The 13,873-nt window shown below is 49.8% G+C and overlaps 1 protein-coding gene across 6 annotated transcripts in view; it reads left to right on the forward strand.

Moving 5' to 3' along the window:
* The first annotated feature begins 7,083 nt into the window (after positions 1-7,083).
* The window catches only part of Cbx7 (chromobox 7), a 21,064-nt gene continuing 14,274 nt past the window's right edge, over positions 7,084-13,873 (forward strand). The window contains exons 1-2 of one of the 6 annotated variants that reach the window (XM_017802755.2): positions 7,084-7,455; positions 9,426-9,469. In XM_017802755.2, the coding sequence (XP_017658244.1) occupies positions 7,387-7,455; positions 9,426-9,469 (113 nt within the window). In that variant the 5' untranslated portion in view covers positions 7,084-7,386. The remainder of the gene's footprint in view (positions 7,456-9,425; positions 9,470-13,873) is intronic. The other 5 variants (XM_017802754.2, XM_017802756.2, XM_029555101.1 and 2 more) reach the window with 5 other exon arrangements.

The raw sequence follows: 13,873 nt of genomic DNA on the forward strand, positions 1-13,873 counted from the left end.
TTGCCTGCATGTGTATAGGTGCACCCATATTGTACAATGCCTTCAGAGGCCAGAGAGGGTGTCAGATCCCCTGGAACTGGAGTCATGGATAGTTGTTAGCACCATGTAGGTACTGTTAGGGTTCCAAACAGCAGCAGTTTCCCCCCTCCCCAACAGGGACCTCACCTTGACCTTTGAAGTCAAGGGAAACAAACTCTGCTGAGAAGCAGCCTGCCTCTCCTCTGATCTCCAAAAATAAGATAAGCAGATTCTACCTGATAACCAGAGATTTTAGAAGCTGTTTTTCTCTTAAGAGGGAAAAAGTAAACACTTCCAGACCCTAATCCTACCTGCTTTTCCTGCTTCCCCCTCCCTGATTTCTCCCCCAAACATTCCCCCCTTCCACACCCTAAAGCCCCCATATATAAAGTTCCAGCTCACAACCTGTGGGCTGACATCTTTCCCTTCCCTTCCCTGACATCTTTCCCTGACATCTTTCCCTTCCCTCCCCTTCCCTCCCCTTCCCTTCCCTTCCCTCCCCGACATCTTTCCCTTCCCCGAGGGAAAGGTGCCCCGTGCGAAATAAAGCTGTATCCCGCTGAGAATTCCATCTGTGCCTCGGTGCCTCATCCATCCGCTCGTGCTCTCCACTGCACGCACTCTCTCCAATTTTTTACCTATCAGGTACTGGGAACTGAACCCGGGTCCTCTGCAAGAGCAGTCAGTCCTCTTAGCTGCTGAGCCACCTCTCTAGACCCTTGTTTTTGCTTTTGAGACAGGTCTTCTGTATCCCAGTCTGGCCTCAAACTCACTAAATAGCTGAGGATGATCTTGAACATCTCATCTTCCGGCTCCTATTTTCTGACTGCTGAGATTACAGGTTTATAGTGCTGGGGATGGAACCCAGGGCTTTGTGGATGCTGGGCAAGTGCTCCACCCATCCACAGCCCTTGGCCTGATTTTGAACAAGTTCTTTACATTTCTTAGCTCCTTCACTCAACATTATTTTGAAAGACTCATTCAGCTGTTGTGTAACCCTACAATTTATTCCCTTTCAATTCTATATCACAACGCATTGTGCGAATGTGTTCAACTTTACCTACCCAAACTACTGGATTTAGGGGCTGTTTCCAGTTTTAGGTTTTGCAAATATTGTTGGTATGAATATTTTGAAACATGTTTTCTGTTACATATTTACAAGAATTGCCCTAAGGAATGTCCCCAAGGAGACCAAAAGCAGGTTTAAATGTATTCCGCAGTGCCAAGAAAATTTCCCAAGTGCTGCAGTCAATCTGTCTTTGCCTCAGTCAGTAGTGTGAGTTCACCTTGCCCTATATGCATGTCAGTACTTGTGAGAGTTTTTTTTATCAGGTGTTTTGATTCTTACCAATCAAATGGGGGTGAAGCCCATTGTGAGGGTTTTTTTCTTGTTCTGTATGTGTGTGTGTGTGTGTGTGTGTGTGTGTGTGTGTACATGTGGAGACCAGAGGTGGACTTTGGGTGTCTTCCTCTGTCATTCTCCATCTTATGGTTTTTTAAAATTAATTAATAATTTATTTATTTTTGGTCTTTTTTGAGACAGGGTCTGCCTCTAGCCCCAGCTGGTCTGGAACTCCCTGTGTAGACCAGGCTGACCTCTGTCTCACAGAACTCCACCTGCCTCTGCCTCTGGAATGCTGGAACTAAAGGCATACACCACTACACCTGGCTCATTATTTATTTTATGTGTCTGTGCTTGAATGTATTTATGTGTACCACGTGCATGCAGGAACCTGAGGAGGCCAGAGGAGTGCATTGGATCTTCTGGAACTGGAGTTACAGATAATTGTAAGTTGCCATGTGGGTGCTGGAAACTGAACCTGGATCTTCTGCTAGAGCAGTAAACGCTCTTAACCATTGCTAGTCTTGTCTGCCTTATGTTCTGGTATCTTCTAGGAGCAGTTCCACTGGGGCTACAGGGAGACCCTATCTCAAAAAGATTGAAAAAAAAAAATTGATTGTCAGGATACAGAAACCTAACAGGATTGTGATATTAGTTTTTTAAAATTTAACAATTTTGCTAAAATATCTTATTCTAATAACATGAAGTTTAACATTCTTTTTCCTATATAATCTGAAAATGACAGTATTGTTTATTTCCAATCCTTTTTTTAGCAAGGGCATATGTGTTGAGGCAGGTTCTCAAGTAGCCCAACATGGCTATGTAGCTGACAGTGACTTTGAACTCTGGAACCTCTTACCCTTCACCTGCTTTTTGTGTTATTAATACATATTTATTTATTTTGTGTGGGTATATTTGGGCATGCATGTGCCATGGTGCACATGTGGACATCAGAGGACCACTTGCTGGAGTCAGTTGTTTTGATTCCAGAGGATTAAACTCAGGTTGTCAGGCTTAGTGGCAAGTGCCTTTACCTGCTGAGCCATCTCACCTCCTCCTCCACCTCCTATTATTTTGTTTCCTAGTATTTAGGACAGCACTATTAGATAAAAATCTAATAGAAGTCATGCACACAAACTGCATATATAATTTCATATTTTCTAGTAGTTACATTAAACTCTTTTTTTTTTTTTTGAGACAGGGTCCCCCTGTAGCCCCAGCTGTCCTGGAACTCACTATGTAGACCAGGCTGGCCTCGAACTCACGAAAATCCACCTGTCTCTGCCTCCCGGGTGCTGGGACTAAAGGCGTGCACCACCATTCCTGGCACATTAAACATTTTTTAAAGAGAGGCTGGAGAGATGGCCTGGCAGCTAAGAGGGACTGGGTTCCATACCCAGCACTCACATGGCAGCTCAGAACCATCCATAACTCCAGTTCCAGGGGATCCAACACTCTCCTCTAGCCTCCACGGGCATTGCAGGACACAGGTGCACTTACATTCAGGCAAAAACATACATGTAAAATAAAAATTCAAAATAAATAAAAAGAGCCAGGCATTGTGGTCCAAGCCTTTAATCCCATCACACAGAAGGCAGGCAGATCTCTGTGAGTTCCAGGCCAGTCAGCTAGGTTAATAGTGAGACCCTGTCTCAAAAAACAAAACAAAAACTTAAAAAGAACAAGTGAAATTTTAATATTTATTTAACCTAATATATGAAAATATAATCATTTCAATATATAAGAGAAATAAAAATGAAAGTTTTTGTTTTTGTTTGCTCTTTGAGACAGGGTTTCATGCTATAATCCAGACTAGCCTTGAACTAGTGGTCCTGCTGCCTCAGCCTCCCAAGTAGACCATGGGCCTAAGCCACCATGCCCAGCTATACAAGTATCAATGACATACATTACAGAAGGATTTGGGGTCTTGTCCCAGTTAGGTTTCCGTGATAAACCCCATGACCAAAACCAACTTGGGGAAGAAAGGGTTTATTGCATCTTACAACTCCTGGATCATAATCCATCACTGAGGGAAGTCAGGGCAGGAACTCAAAGAAGAAACCTAAAACAGAAACTGAAGGAAAGACCATGAAGGAAAGCTCCTTACTGGTGTGCTTCCCTTGGTTTGCTCAGTTCCCATTCTTATACAATCCAGGCCCATCTGAACAGGGATGGCACCTTTCACAGTGGGCTGGGCTCGCCTACATCAATTAACAATTAAGAAAATAACTTCCAGGCATGCCCATAGGCCAGTCTGATGGAGGAAATTCCTTAACTGGGGTTCCTTCTTCCCAGGTGACTCTAGTTTGTATCAAGCTGATAAAAATTGAACAGCACAGGTTGCGTCTTTGATATCTGATGGGTATTTCAGTTTACTCTTATGTCTCTATTGAACTAGTCATATTTCATACGTTCAATATATCACCAACATGGACCATATGTTATACAATGTGTAAAAGAAATGGGGGCTGTGGCTGATCTTACCTGGCCATCCATCTCCAGTGGATACCTTCAACAATCAGGAAATTTTCTGCAGATTTTTTTAGATATCTTTATGGGGAATAAGTCATTCTCTTGTATTTCTAACTTAGCTTGTATTTCTAATTTACTATGAGTTTTAAAACATGGTGCATACTTGTAATCCCAAAACTCCAAAGGTCCTCCTCCACATTCCACACTCCACCATTCCAGGGTGGGGCCATTCAGCTTCCCTTCTTTTTGGTGTTTTTGAGACAGGGTCTCTCTGTAGCCCCAGCTGTCCTGGAACTCACTATGTAGACCAGGCTGGCCTTGAACTCACAGAGATCCACCTGCCTCTGCCTCCCTAGTGCTGGGATTAAAGGCGTGTGCCACCACGCCCGGCTTCAGCTTTCCTCTTTATCTTGAGTCTTTTTCAGCAAATCAGGCTTTTGTAGAAACTTGCCTGTCATTTAGATGGCTTAAGACACTGTAATAAAATTACTCATGAGATTCCTGAATTTTTTTTTCTTTTTAGAAATCTCAGGCAGCCTTTTTTTAAACAAATCTCAAGCTTTTTGCTCACAGTGTTAGTTCATTGCACTTTATCTCTTTTTTTCTTAGTTACTTTCACCAGAAAGTTGTCAATGTAAATTTTTTTTTGCTTTTGCCAGTTGAATCTTCACTGTTTCCCAGTCATGGTTTGCTTTTGAGGGTTTTTCTGCTTTTCCAGCTGCTAGAAACAGACATTTGGTTAATTTGCTGAGCTCTCTCTTTTGTTTTGAGACAGGGTCCTCATGCAGTCCTAATGGCCTGGAACTCCTTATGTAGACCAGGCTAGCTTAGGTCTCACAGAAGTCTGCCTGCCTCTGCCTCTTGAGTGCTTAAAAAAAAAAATCTTTAGCTTATTAAGTGTTGAATTCGGATAATATACTTTATGAGATCTTATGCATTCGAAATTTAAGATGAACTGTTTTGGTAAACAATCCATGTTTTGAAAAAAGTCCTTGTGTCAAGTTTACTAATTGTATTGTTCAAACCTCTTGTATCTTACTAAATTTTTTTGTGCCGTCTATTGAGGACAACTGTGGATTCCTCCGCCTCTCGGAAGAGTCGCTTCCTCGGTCTTTTCAGTCTTTTCCGCTTCTGTGTATTTGCATACCAATTTGAAACCCTTCTCTTTGAGGAACTGGATGATACAGTAAGCAGTGACCTTTGTCTCTGATGAAGTGTTTTCAGTGATATTTGAATAGCAGCACCCGCTTTTTTTTTTTTTTTTTTTTTCTCCCCCTAGTCTTAGCCTGCCATTTCCCCTGTCCTCTTAGTTTCAAACGTTTAGTACCCTTGTTTCAGAAACATCACTTGTCGCTGTATCTTGCAAAGTTCATCTGCTGGGATTTCGGCCAGTCTTTTTTGTTTGTTTATTGTTTTTTTTCTTTTTTTTTTTTTAGCTTTGACCACAATATTTAGTCCCCCGCATTTACTGAATCACAAGGCATTTGAACTTATATCTATCTTCTATTTATCCGATCAGTTTTGTGTTTTTTCCTCTCTTCTTGGCTTGCCCAGGATTGTGAATTGTTTGCTTTTTTTTTTTTAACTTTCCCCCGCTCTGATAATGTGGACCGACTCGTGTCCTCTACTTGATTTTGATGTACAAGCTAAATACAACTTGGATCTTAATTCCTCCTTCCTTCCTTTTCCCCAGGGAGTGTAAGAATCCTAGAACACTTGAACTCCATCCGCCGGATGGTTACCTATGGTTCTTGTGTATTTATTTACCTTCTGTTTTTCTCTGGAAGACATTGTTTAAGCTCTTTACCATTAATGTTCTTCATTATCTGTTTTTCCTTCTTGCATCAGACCTCTGTCTGCTACTCTTCCTCCTCAAGTTCCTCCTTTGGAATTCCCCTCAGGGAGGGGCAAATTCCGAAGTGTCTGCATTCGCCAAAGTCTTTGTTCTTCGCAATAGTTTCCCTGGATAAACAATCCTGGGATGGCGGCAGTTTTCCGTCTGGACAGATGCATGGTCCTTTGCCTTCTCCTGCTCTTATTAAAAGGTCAGGTGTAAATATTTTCCTGCACCGGATATAGACATTTGGAATTTATCCTGAGACCAGGGAGCCATGTTATCTAAATACAGGATAACGCATTCGGGTCTGCATTGTAGAAAGCGCACTCCATCGCGGTGTAGACAGGCCGGACGCCGCATAGCTGAAGAGTTTGTAGCTAGGAGCTAGTGCAGTGGGGTGGAAGTGATGAGGGGCAGCCCTGAGTCCCCTCCAGGAAGTCAGAGAGGCACGATAGGGACCGACCCTGGAATGAAGAAACCAGAGGGGCAGGGCCAACTCCTACCTTCAGGTAGAGAAAATGGCTCAGGGTGGAGGTTAACGAATTCTCCATTCATTCCACAAATACTTGCGCGCCCAAAGTGACCGCTGGAGTCAAGGGTGTGGCGGGGAACAGCTAGCTGAAAACGTCCTGGCGCTCGCAGCGGCACCTGCGGCTGTTACCCCCTAACTTGGGGTCCTCGAGGCAGCGCTCCGGTGCGATCCCAGCGTCTAAGCACCACTTGCTAGGACGCAGGAAGGGATAGACACAGAGGCACCTACGCTTCTGCCTAGTCTACACCGCTCTGGCGCTCGGGCTGGAGACCCTGGTCCTGGGAAGCCAATGATGAGGTGGTTAGCCTTTGCAGTCCTCCCTCCTGCAGGCCAGGATGGGGTGGTTAGCCTTTGCTGTCCCCCCCTCCCCCCACAGCGCCAGGGTCCCCGCCTAGGCCGGGTCTCTTCTGTAGTAAGGGACACAAATGACCTCCTTGCTGTGTCCGTTTCCTATCGGCACAACCTGCTCCACAACGATTTTGTTTTATGAGACAGGGTCTCACGTGACCCAGTCTTGCCTCCAACTTTCTATGTAGCTCCAGGTTGGCCTTGAACTCCTGATTCTCTGGCCTCAGCCGCCGAAACAAATGCTGAGGTTAGAGGCCTGCGCTACCTCTCTCTGCTTCACGGATACATCTTTTCGGACCTTCCAAGTCATCGGGAGGATTGGAGGAGCTGATCATGTCCTGCCCAGAAGCTGAGCAGCGAAATGGGGTGCGCGGGAGACCGCTGGGCACAGACCCCGACGCTCCAAATAAGTCCGGCAGAGGCGGGGATCAGACCTGCCCCGGGTCCAGGAACGAGGGCAGTGGGCGTGGCCTGTCGATGAGGGGCGTGGCCTGCCGACAAGGGGCGTGGCCCAACGGCAAAGGGCGGAGCTGACCTGCAGGGCGGGAGCCCAGTCCCGCCACCCGCCGGCCTGCGCGCTCCCGCCGAGCTCCCGCCCCACCCCCTCCCCGCGCGCGCCCGCTCGCCTGCGCGGAGGAAAACGTTGCGCAGGTTCAAAAATGGAACGTCGGCGGCGTGAGGGAGCGCGAGGGGGTGTGCGCGCGTGCGCGTGCGCGTGCGCGCCCAGCCGAGCCTGACGGGGTCCCTGCTGGCCCGAGCATCGCGCGCAGAAGCCGCGGCCCCGTTGCTCCACCCCCGGCCCGGCCCGGCCCCGGGCCCGCTCCCCCGCCGCCCCGCATGGAGCTGTCAGCCATCGGCGAGCAGGTGTTCGCGGTGGAGAGCATCCGGAAGAAGCGCGTGCGGAAGGTGAGGCTGCTCGGGGGCGGCTCCCGGGACCTGGTGAGGTCGCCTCGCGTCCCCCAGCACCGCCCCCTCCGGGCTCGGCCCGGAGGAAAGTGGTGCTGGGGTGGGGGGGGAGGGCTCAGGTCTTCCTAGCCCGTTCCTCAGTTTCCCCGCCACCGTGGAGGACCAGTGGAATAAAAAGTTGTTGCCTTGTGATGCTGAGAGCAGCTGAGGCCACCTGGGCTGGAGATGAGGATGGGACTGGGAATTCTGGGCTCCATCCGGCCTCGTCCTCTTTACAGTCTTAATTTCGGGGAGATTGAGGCCCAAGTTGAGGAAACAACTTGCTAGTGCGTTAGAGTCAAAAGAGTATCGAACTTGGCTCTCTGGAGTCTTAGTACCAAGTCCTTTAAAGTTGGAGGGGGAGCTTTGGAAAAGTGTCTTTGGGCCTCCGAAGTTTTCCAGTTGGACTTTGACCTTCCCGATCCCAACCCCCCAAGGCACACCTTATTCTCCTTCACCCATCCCTCCCTTCCCCCACCTCCCAGCGGGGAGCTGCTGGGAAGCTTGGCCTCTGTTGTTGGGGCATCCTCGAAGCTCCTCCCCCTCCGCCTTGGCCTTACACACACACACACACACACACACAGACACACACACAGACACACACACACACACACACACACACACACACACACACACACCCTGAGATTTAAGGAGGCGGTTCTGCAGGGCTCAGGACCACACACCTCAGCCTGGAGTTTCCGGTCTCAACCAGAAGTCAACATTCTTTGTGCACGTGTTGGCCGGGAAGCTCACCCCATAGTGGACTTGGGTCTGGGCTCTTGCATGGGAAAAGTCCCTCCCCTGGCTCTGAAGGTCCCCTTCCCACTTCTCCCTGCAGCTCCTTGGGAGGTTCCTGGCAGCCACCGTCTCCCATTTGACAGAGGCAGAAACTGAAGTGCAGGCGGTGGGAGTGAGTGCTTTAGGATCCTCAATAGGGTTTGGGTGTTCCTGCTGCGGGCCCGGGTGCTGCTGTGCCAGTCTCTGCAGCCCATGCCTTTGGGCCCAGGGAGGGTGGCTTGGCTGTCTTAGTTAAGGGCTGCCTCTCCTTTCCCTGCCTTCCCAGCAGGTACAACCATCATCCCTTCTCCACCCGACGGAAGGGATACTTATTTCCTTCACTCCAAACCTTTATTGAGGCTCCAGCAGGTTCCAGGCACCACTCTGAGCTCGGGGCTCTGTTTTAAACTCTCAGGGCTGGCATTCTGGCAAAAGATACCGGTGCAGGATGAATGAGGAAATAAATACAGATAGATGCTTTTGGCGGGTCTGAACTCTTTAGAACTGTCCACTGTGTGGTGCTAGGGAGGGAAGCTTGGATAAGATGGCCAGGCAGGAGGTACCACAATGTAATACCAAAAGGTCTCCCTCATGCCATGGGGCTGCCCTGGTCATTTAAAGACCTGTCCCTGTGACTGTTTCTTAACAAGTGTGTGTGTGTGTGGGGGGGGCTAGTCACCTTTTCTGAAGGTGGGGATTGTCAGTCTGTTCTGGGATCCTACCTGGACATGTGCCTCTGGGTAGAAGGCATCCTCTCCCAGAGAGCCATGGGACACCCTGAATAGGATCTGCAGTGGCTTCAAGCCTAAAAAGGAAGAATCACAGTCTTGGCATGGTTGGCCATTGTGAACCTCTAGCCATGCATGTATGTCCCTGGGTAGTCTCAGTTTCCTCATGTGACATGGGCCCCTAGCTTGGGTTCCAGAGCTGTTTAAGGCCAGAAGCTCTCCCATGTCACAGGGAGGGCAGTAGGGTGGTCATGCAGCAACCAGCATTTGGAGGGGTTTTTGGGTTGGCGGGATATGGTATATACACCCCTGGGGTATATGGGCTGGAGACAACTGTTTGCAGAGGGTCCTTTGGGTCTTACTGTCCTGTAAGTAAGTGATTGTAGGGTTATTCTGGTCTCACCTTGTTCCCTTTTCTCTTCCCAGGGCAAAGTTGAGTATCTGGTGAAGTGGAAAGGATGGCCCCCCAAGTAAGACTCCTGTGTGTCTGTCTGTCACCCCCTGACACTCTAGCTTTTAACTCCCATTGCTTTTTAAAAATATTTTATTTTATTTTATGTGTATGAGTGTATTGTCTGCATGTATCTAAGTGTACCTGTGTCATGCAATGTCCTCAGAGGTCAGAAGAGGGTGTCGGATCCGCTGGAACTGGAGTTACAGATGGTTGTGCTTGTGCACCTGTGCATGCATGCTGGGCATTAAACCTAGGTCCTCTGCAAGAGCAGTCAATGCTCTTAACCGTTGACTGAACAGCAAACCCTGACTAAATCAGCAGCTTTTCTAGACCTCGGTTCCCCTTCTGACGGGGGACTGGAGCATAAGGCAGGTGTCCTTCTTGTCCTCTTGCCCTGCTTCCCTCTTCTGGCTATGGGAGTAAAGGCCCAGAATCTTGGCTTTAGCAGTGGCAGCTGGTCAGATGAAGGGGTCTCCCCAGGTGCAGCGGGTCTAGTGCTAGATGAGAAGGGAACCTTGGGCAGAGGAGCCCAAGTCCCCAGTTCAGAGTAGGGAGGAGCAGAGACTGGGTCACCTGAATTTAGGTAGTACTCTCTGGTCTACAGAGGAAGTTCTCAGACATTCATTTTAAGTGGATAGGTTCACAGGATAAGCAGCTTGCCTTAGGTCACACAGCAAGATGAGGCAGAGCTTGGACATGAACTTAAGCCTTACCATTTTTAGGTCTTACCTCTGTTCCTTCCTGACATTCCTTTCCAGTTTTGTAGGGTGGAGAATTAGGTATAAGACCTTTCCCAGGCTGGACCTCTGATGCTAAGGAACCAGTCACCTCCCAGCAAGGAATTGTTGAGGGTGAGGAACAAGTGCCTCTAGGTTAGTTTGTGCCTGTCCTGCTGGCCTCCTAGAAACTGGCTCCTGGAATCCCTCTCCCCTTCTTCCTGATGGTTTTGTCTCAGCCTCTGGGGCTTCTGTGTGTGTGTTGTTGTAGAGGGTGGAGGTAGAGGGTGGACCTGTGATTGGATCCTGGGGTATCTTGGAGGGATTGTGGGGAGAGGGGAAGACAGCCCCAAGTGCCTCAGCTTCCCCTTCTACATAATGGGTTCTATAGTCCAGACCTGGTCTTCTTTCATAAACTGCTTCAGGGTGAACCACCGGCATTGCGATGGTGTGCTGATGACCAGTATGTAGATAACACACTTGTACACCTCTCCCTCCATTCTTCCTAAATCCCTCTCTGCTGGTCACAGGTAGGCTTCTAACTGGAGCAAAGCTTAAGGGTGAGAGAAAAGGGAGAGTCAGTAGCCTGCACAGGGCTCTTAGCCTCTGTTATCTGAATGCAGCCACAGTGGGGCATATCTACAGAATTCCAGGAGGAGGGGGAGGGGGAGGAGGAGCCCCCTTGTTTCTGTTTGAAGCCATTTGACTGTGTTACCTGGGATGATGCCTTCTGCCTGTGTGCCCACAGCTCCCCCTTTGCATCTAGATTTGAGACCTGGCCTGCCCAGTGTGCGGCTGTGAACCTTTGGGCACCTCCCTGGCTGGCCTCTGCTGCTTGGTCTTCAAATACCAAAGCCCCACAACCTCTCATAGAACCTGTTGTTCTGAGGACTGGATTCACTGCAGTTAGATGGCTGGGCCTTTACATGATGTTTTGTTTGAAGGAAAGGTTCCATTCCAAACAGGAGCTTAAAATATCCTTAGAATAAGGCCCTCCTTTTTTTCAGATGAAGAAACTGAGGCTCAGAAAGGGGAGGTCATTACAGAAACATGACTCCCAACCTCACATAGCATAGTCCCTGCTTCCACCAGTACTGGTGGCGATGCCCGCCACCAGTGTGAGGCAGATCTAGCTGCCAGCCATTCCGACCTCACTTGGAGAAGTTGAGATGAAGAGTCCTGAAAGCCAGGGCCTCTGAGCAGCTGGTCTCCAGAGACCTGACTTGGGACACAGAAAGAGTGACTTGGGGCTGAGGAAGAGTGAGGAGTGGGTCTCCTCAAGCCTGGGAACCTTGGCTGGGCAGTGCCAACCTTGGGCCAGGGTGGGATCCTACTGCTGAGCAGCCACTCTTCCTCATCCCAGGGTAATGAGCTGGCTATTAATAAGTGACCCCTTCCAAGCTGCTTGTGTGCCTGCTTGTTTTCTCCCCAGCAATAGACTAAGGATAGACACCCCTAGTACAGTGGATATGGTAGAAGGGATCTCATGTATCTTCTGGGAGTATGAGGCAGATCTGGAATGGTAGTTGTCAGCTATAGGTGCTCTGTGTGACTCCGAGATTATGGGTACCCTACTCCTGGTTCTGCCTGCCTGGCACCCTGCTGTTCCCCCATCCTAGAGGTCTTCATTTCTTTTGCACCATGCATACAGCCCCATCTTTCCAGAAGGGTGGCTCCATGGAGCTTCAGTAATGTGTTAGGTTACCAAGCTACCAGTGCATGAGCCCAGGTGTGAGTCAGCCTCCTTACAGATGAAGAGATATAAAGCCCCCAGCGGAGAGGAGTCCTCACCTGAGGAGACTGGCCCACACGAAGGCTACATAGGCCAGCACCACCAAAGATGCCCAGAAGTGTCTTCTTGCCTGTTAGGTTTTCTGTTGGTTCAGCAGGATGTTTTGGGGCCAGACCATACAGATTTGAACCTTGTGATTTCCAAGCTGTGACCCAGGGCTGCTTGTGCCTCTATTTACTCAAGTGTAAACAGAGGCTCCTACTGAAGCCTGCCTGGGACAGCAGTCATCAGAGCCCAGGCAGGCCCGAATCAAGCAGGGTGCCTCCTGCAGGTCCTGTCCTGAGTTAGCCCTGGCAGCTGTTACTGCACTTCAGGCTTCTGAAGCTGATTTAATTAACACATCTGGGCTTTTACTGTGTGCCACACTGATCTTCGTTATGTGGCTTAGTACAAGTACACTGAATCTTGACCACACCCCAAAGCGAAGGGTTTACCGGGAAGACCAGCTTTAGGATGAGGCCCCAGAGATGGAGTCACTTGCCCTGCAGCTAGGGCAGCAGGAGTGGGAGCCAGGTCTGGCTCTGGGTCCCTAGGGTGATTCCAGTTGCATCCCGATCTTTTGCATCATAGCGCTGCAGCACCCCCCCACCCCAGTAATGCCACCCCCCCTCCCTCCAGCAGATGGCTGTCCGCCCCGGCGCGCGGGTGCGCCGCGGCAGCTCTGAGCTTGTTTACCACGCTGGGGGCGGGGCAGGCGGTCACGTGGCCGTGTTTATCTCCAGCCCTACGGCCCGGCCCCCATCAGTCTACTGGGATCCGGTGTGCGCCCTCCTGTGCGTGCCCCTCTCCCTGCGTGCGCACGCGCGCTCCCTTCCCAGCCCGCCCTGGACCCCTCTGCAGGTTTGGGGCCCCCGTACTCGGCCCCTGGGTCTCTGTGTCACGGCTGCCCCAGTGACCCTGTACTCCAGCCGGCCTTTTCTGTGCCCTCACTGCATGTGGATAGAGATCTAGATAGTGATCCTCCTCAGCCAGTGGCGAGCCCAGGAGGTGACCTTGGACAAGTAGTTCAACATATGTGCCTCAGTTTTTTCATCTGTAAATTGGGGGGTAGAGGGTCATTTAAGAACCTACCTTGGGCGCAGTATGGAGAGGAAGTAGTTCCTCAGGTATCCCGGTGCGCCTGCTGTGACTGGCAGTTGTGGCGCTTCTTTAGGTGAGGTCCACAGGATGATAGGGGCTTGTCAGGAGCCTCATAGCAGCCACAGAGGCAAGACATGGGCTGGCAGGTGGTCAGGGCAAGGCAGAGGGACTGAGCAGGTAGTGAGGGTGGAGCTGGCCAATTATTAGGAGGATGGCATGAGTCCCACCTGCCCTGGTTAGGTGTTCAGGGTTTCACTTCGAGATTTCTCTAGGGGTGAACCTCAGCTGCTTTCCTAGAACTCCCGGGACAGGGCTTATGCTGGAGTTCCGGAGACAGTGGTCCCTGGGACCTGCGCCAGCTGCATTCACAAATGACCTGACAGTTGATCCTGCCAAGCGAGGTCCCCTGTGAAAAAAACCTGGTCCTCGAGTTTAGCTAAAGCTGGCTGTGGGGACATGGAAAGGCTCACACGTGTCTAACTCTTTTGCTCAGTAGGAAAGAGCTGTGCATACTGGGGCCTGATGCACTCTGCTGGTCCCGGACCCCACACGCTGACTGAATAGTTACAGAGAGGAAGGAGGAAAGTGGTGTGTTCCTGGGCAGACTGCCCTCCCTATTGGTCTAGAGTTAAGTATCTTGAGACGTGCCACAGAGGCTTAAGAGAAAGGTTTTAGCTCAGGCAGGCTCTTCTGATGCCTCTCTGCCTCTTTCTGTTGCTGACAGGCCTCACCAGTGGCCTGCCTTCTCCAGGAGGACTCTGTCCTCAATCACAGAGCATGGCTTTGTTTGGATTTACATGCATTTGTATTAAACATAGAGATAAAGATATAT

Source organism: Nannospalax galili, unplaced genomic scaffold (assembly GCF_000622305.1).
Source record: "Nannospalax galili isolate Female #2095 unplaced genomic scaffold, S.galili_v1.0 scaffold445, whole genome shotgun sequence".
In the NCBI taxonomy this organism is placed as follows: domain Eukaryota; kingdom Metazoa; phylum Chordata; class Mammalia; order Rodentia; family Spalacidae; genus Nannospalax; species Nannospalax galili.